This window comes from Bufo bufo, chromosome 3 (assembly GCF_905171765.1).
Source record: "Bufo bufo chromosome 3, aBufBuf1.1, whole genome shotgun sequence".
Lineage (NCBI taxonomy): Eukaryota > Metazoa > Chordata > Amphibia > Anura > Bufonidae > Bufo > Bufo bufo.
The window spans coordinates 100,829,743-100,835,742 of NC_053391.1; the positions used below are offsets into that span (position 1 = coordinate 100,829,743).

The 6,000-nt window shown below is 44.2% G+C and overlaps 1 protein-coding gene across 2 annotated transcripts in view; it reads right to left on the minus strand.

The window, feature by feature from the left end:
- The window catches only part of FAM222B (family with sequence similarity 222 member B), a 39,651-nt gene extending 35,292 nt beyond the window's left edge, over positions 1-4,359 (minus strand). For both annotated transcript variants that reach the window (XM_040423405.1, XM_040423406.1), the window contains exon 1: positions 4,304-4,359. In XM_040423405.1, the coding sequence (XP_040279339.1) occupies positions 4,304-4,339 (36 nt within the window). In that variant the 5' untranslated portion in view covers positions 4,340-4,359. The remainder of the gene's footprint in view (positions 1-4,303) is intronic.
- Positions 4,360-6,000: the final 1,641 nt, after the last annotated feature.

Sequence of the window (6,000 nt, forward strand, 5' to 3'; positions counted from 1 at the left end):
GTATTGTGATTGTCCATATTGCTTCCTTTGCCGGCTTGATTCAATTTTCAATCACTGCTTGTATCCAGGGGTTACAGTCACCGCTGCAGCGCAGATACGAGGTGGTTGCCTAGGCACTCCCACGATCCCAGCCACCAGCTTTTTCCTATAGTGTGCAAGCACGACCACTGCTGCTGGACTGCAGGGTGGTCGTAACCCCTGGATACGAGCAGTGTTTAATATGATTAAAAAAAAAAAAGAATCAAGCCAGCAAAGGAGGCAATATGGATAATAACTAGGGATGAGCGAATCGACCGGATGAAACATCCGAAGTCGATTAGCATAAAACTTTGTTCTAATACTGTACGGATTAGGAGCTCTTTACAGTATTAGAATGTATTGGCTCCGATGAGCCGGAGTTATTGCTTCATAAATTAATTTGTACTGTAAAAAAAACATTTCCCGAACTCTGGTTCAATTCTAAGTGGTACCTTGGAACCGAACCCGAGTTCAGGATTTTTTTTTTTTTTTACAGTACAAGTTAATTTATTAAAGTGATTGCTTTGTGAAGTCTCGCGAGGCTTCGCACAATAACTTCGGCTCATCGGAGCCAATACATTCTAATAATGTAGGGAGCTCCTAATCCGTACAGTATTAGAACAAAGTTTTATGCAAATCGACTTCGGATGTTTCATCCGAAGTCGATTCGCTCATCCCTAATAATAACAATACATTAGTAAGTGCCTTGTATTAACTTTTTCTACATGATGAATGCACTAGCCTATGTGCACTGCCACGGTCCCGGCCACCAGAGAGGCTGACGCCTTTTCCTATATTGTGCAAGCACGACCACCGCTGATGGATTGCAGGGTGGTTTGTAACCATGGAAACGAGCAGTGTATAATGTGATGGAAAAAAGAACCCAGCCAGCAAAGGAAGCAATATGGATACTAGCAATCTCTACATGATTAATGCAACTAAAGTGAGACAACCCCTTTAATAGTTCACATTGTGATTGTCTTGAGCTGCAACTTAGAAAACACTCAGACTATTTTATTAGAAATCAATGCAAAAATCCTGGGAATGCCAAAGGGTTCACTTACTTTTTCCTGTAAATTTTGCTTAAAGGGGTTGTGTCATCTGAGACTTTGATGGCGTATCACTAGGATATGCCTTCAAAATCTGATCGGTTCACGTCCCACCTCTGAGAACTGCGCCGATCTCCAGAATGGGCACTAAAAATTTAAGGAAAGTGCACCACGCATGCGCAGAATGCGCTCCATTCATTTTTATGGGAGTACTGAAAAATAGCGATTTTTGGAAGTGCCATAGAAATTAATGGAGCAGCAAGTGTAGTCACCGCTCCATTCATTTCTATAGAACTACCGGAGATAGCCAAGCCGGTGCTCGCCTGTTATCGGCAGTCGCATAGTAATGTATGGAGGTAGCTGCGCATGCGCGGATGCCCTCCTTTCACTTTGGAAATTTGTGGCATATCGGTATTACATTGGGACCCCCGCACCTATGTCTAAGATGAGACTACCCCTTTGTGTGTATATGCCACGTGTTTCTAGAAGCAATCATTAGAGATGGGAAAATTTCATATTTTGAAATTTGTTCACGCTTCGTTTCCTGGTAAAAGGTGAATTGCGTTATGGATTCCGCTAACACGAACCATAACGCAATTCTATGACGGGAGGCATTCCATCATAATAGAAGTCTCTGGCCTGCATAACGGATCCGTTATGGAGGGGAGTCCTCTCCTGCATAACGGAAACGTGACGGATCCGTTTTGCAGCCCATAGACTTCTAGTATGACGGAATGCCTCCCATCATAGAATTGCGTTATGGCCCGTGTTAACGGAATCCATAACGCAATTCACCTTTTACCAGTAAACAAAGCGTGAAAGAATTTCGTAACCTGAAATTCGCTCATCTCTAGCAATCATCAATGAGCAACTGCCATATAGCAGCATTATTTCCTCCACTGTGACTGCTTATACCCAGTGAGAAGGATGAGAAGCTTCCAGTTACATCTACATGTGAGCAATCCATAGTCAATAACGGACAGTACTGCTATTGCTTTTTATTTGGCAGTTATCAGATCATAATTCTCACTCCTCCATCTTTCTTTTTGCTTCAGTGCAAATAAAATAATAAGTAAATATATACGATTAAAAAAACTGCTTGTACCGACTCTGCACTGTGACCAAGAGATGGAGATCCAGCACAGGTTCCCCCTGTCTAATATCCCTAATAGGATATATATACCGCTAAATAGCGGACCAGACCGGGATTAGAAAGGCTATCAATATCAGATCAGCACCCCGCACCTTGGCTGTCACCTTGTAGCTTTGGTGCCGGATCTACACATCTCCGTCCATTGTGTGGTGGACGGAGCTGGTCACCACTCATAGTGAAATGACTGGGAGCCAAGCTGCAGTAACCAGATCCGTCCTCCACACAATGGACGGAGATGTGTAGTTGCCGCGCCAAAGCTACTCCCAAACAGCTGATCAGTGGGAGTGCTGGGTGTCAGACCACTGATCAGATTTAGGATAGACCCATCAAAGAAAAATCCCAGAGAACCCCTCCTAATAAGATTTTTTTTTCCCTTTAGAAGTAGATTTAGGACTGTTAAAGTGCCAACCCCAGGTGGCCAGGGTTAGAAGCAGCGTAGCTTGTTCTGTTGCGTGGCTCCCATTCACTACCATGGGAGCTACGTAAACAGTGGGGCGCCAGCTCACTCGGTGGTTTCCGTAAGCACAGCCACTGGCGCCGGTGCCTAGTCCCATCTCCCTGTGGAAAGAGTGAAATGTGACCACCTTTAAGACCTTATGATCATTAGAGTGAAGCCACCATTCACATGCTGCCGTTTTAGCAGGCTTTCCAGGTACCTTTAACAATACGTTTTATGTAGGCACCATTAATGTTGGTTGCTCTTATCATTTATCTCTCCATGCATCTGTAACATTATCAAGCGGATGACCAAGAATGGGGATTAAGGTCCTTTCACACGTCCATAGAATGGGTGCGGAACGGTTGCAGACTCATTCATTCTCTATGGGGCAGGAATGGATGCGGACAGCACACAGTGTGCTGTACGCATCTGCATTTCCGGAGCGCGCCCCCGATCTTCCGGTCCGAGGCTCCGGAAAAAAAAAAAATAGAACATGTCCTATTCTTGTCCGCAATTGCGAACAAGAATAGGCAGTTCTATTGGGGTTCCGGCCAGGTGTATTGCGGATCCGCAGTGCACTACGGACGTGTGAATTGACCCTTTTTTTATGCTGAATATCCACCGGCAGACAACCTGGTCAGCAGTGTTCATTAATGTGCATTACAAGAGTCCGTGGTCAGCAGGTGAAAAGAGCATGGAGCTTGTTGTCAGATGTCACCGAACCACAGGCAGGAGATCACCGTGTAAGGCCTTATGACCATGACATATTTTCAGTTCGTGTCTGATACGTGGATTCCACGCGGACCCATTTATTTCTATGGGGCTACAAAAAATATGCAGTAAGCACAAGGATGTCATATGTGTGCTGTCCACATCTGTGCGTCTGTACAACATAACATGTTCACATCTTGTCCGTTTTATAAACAAGAATAGGCATTTTTACAATACGACGGGACATGCAAAAGGGAACATGCGGGACGCATACGGTCAGTACCCGTGTTTTGAGGACACAGCTGTGTGCATGAGTCCTAATACATGGAGAAGGGAACCTTACTAGCTGTAGAGAAGTAGCCAAAGTGCTAAGGCCGAGATCCTGAACGTGATAAAACTGCTTCTACACTGCATCCTGCAAGTTTAATTTATCCCTCATCATCCGTTCTGTGAGCAATGGAGCTGAAAACAAACATAGTGGGAAGTGAGGTCACTGCAGTACAGTACCGACAGATTCCACAGAAGGGATATGCCCCCTGCTTGTGAGAGAAATGCATCTAGCTGTGCAGCCAAAAAGTATAATTAGGCTGAAAAATATATTAGGGAAGCCCATTCCTTCACAGTTATGATTGTACAAAGAAGCACAGCCATTATGCTAACTTTTTTTTGTTAAACTGATACGCTTTAAAGAAATGCACACAGTGTCAAACGTACAGGTATGCTACAATGCTCCTTTTATTTCACCGTTTATCTAGTTTTTTTCCTTTTGTATCCTCTGCTTCTGAAATTGTCATACAGTGCCACCTACCGCCACCACCTCCCTGCCAGCCGCAGGACGTACTGCATATTTCAAGGTTTGAGTGATCTGTAAATGTTATTTCTCGGAATCTAAAAACAAATTAATTGCTCAAGCGAAACAAATCAGAAAATAACCTGTTGGTGGTGCCGCTCAGCGCCTTCTTCATGCATACAGAATTTACTTCCTAAGCCCGTCACTTGAAATTTATTAGCAGACTGTTGAGACTTGCAGATGAAATGGTTGCGCCAAGGTCTGCTATCCTTGTATGTGCAAAACTACAGCAAGGAGCAAAGTCACAATACTGGCTTCCAACCTTCAAAGCTTATCTGAAATACATTAGGAGAGACGTCCTGTGACCTCACCATTTACAATTCAAACAAGCCTTTCAGAAGCCCATGAATACAAATGAAGGGAATGAATTCCACACGCAAATTTTCCCAGCGTCCGCCTATTGGAAATGGCAACTGACAATACAATTCGGGCCTCTGCTCCCGACCCTTTCGCTGCCAGGGAGAGGCACACGTGACAGGCGCTGACAGTCCAGGGGTTGCAGAAGAGCTCCGTTGTCGGTGGGTGACTGCAGCACAGCCGCTCTGCCAAACCAGGGCCGATAATGAGGAAACAAATCATTTATCACACATTTGCAGATTCGGTTCCCAGGATGACGGCAGAACTGTCACATTCATTTTTGCCTTTCACTCATCAAAAGTGTGTTCCTCCCATAGGGAGCCCCGGTCTCATGCAGGCGCCGCAAGGATATGGATCCTGGTTTACAGCTTTTAATTCAAATCTGGTTACTGGACGAGTCTCTCAGTTATATTCCTAGTTTATCAAAAGGAACCACAACGAGGGGGTAATTCATTTTATTAAAGTGTTGTTTTATACTGAAGGGCTTGTGCCACCATGAATAGTTATTTTAATATAATTCAGCATGAAAAACTAGTTACTTTTGCAATTTACTTCCTGTTACAAAAATGCTCCATTGGCGAAATATTCTCTTTACTTCATTACAATGGCGCCCCCTGGTGTTTAATCTGCACAGTAATCGGCACCTACTGAGCTGGGTGAACATGGTCGCACATGCTCATTTCCATTCTTCAACTGACACGAGCTGCTGCAGTAAGAACTCGCCTCTGAGCTGCGATAGGGATGGAAAGGACATGTCCCCTGAGATTTGATAGATAGGGATAAACGACCTTGTGTTTTCAAGTTCAGCGTACAAGGTTCGGGTTACCTAAGAATTCCGTTATGGATTCCGCCATAAGTTATGGTCCCTGGTAGCGGAATCCATAACGGAATTCGTAGATAACCCGAATCTTGTAGGCTGAACTTCACTCATCCCTAGTGATAGACAGAGCTGCAGCAGAATAAACACATCCCTGAGCTGATAGTTTGAAGAGAATCTAGCAGAGAAATAAATGGGGGGGGGGGGGGGCACTCTAGATACATATTACTTACAGGGCCGGTTCTAGCTTTGTTAGAAAGATTGTCGCCTACTATATGATGTCCGATTTTCATTTTTTTACATCAATCATGGGATAACTTCTATAAATTCTGTAGTGTTTTCTTTTGGAACTGTTGTGCTGTTCCTCTCTTATTCCTGTTGGAAATATTAAAATAAATGGGCATTCCTGTTCTCCTTATCAGTGGGGTGTGTCCAGTCACAATGTTATCGAGAGAGAGGGAGACACAGAGAACTGGCAGTAGTGGAAAACCAGCTCACTCAGGGAAAGCACACCCCAGTCCACAGCTTGTAGAAATAAAGTAGAATGAGAGGAAGGCTCCAGCGTGTTATATAAAATCCATTCAATGGGTCTGCCAAAAAAACGGA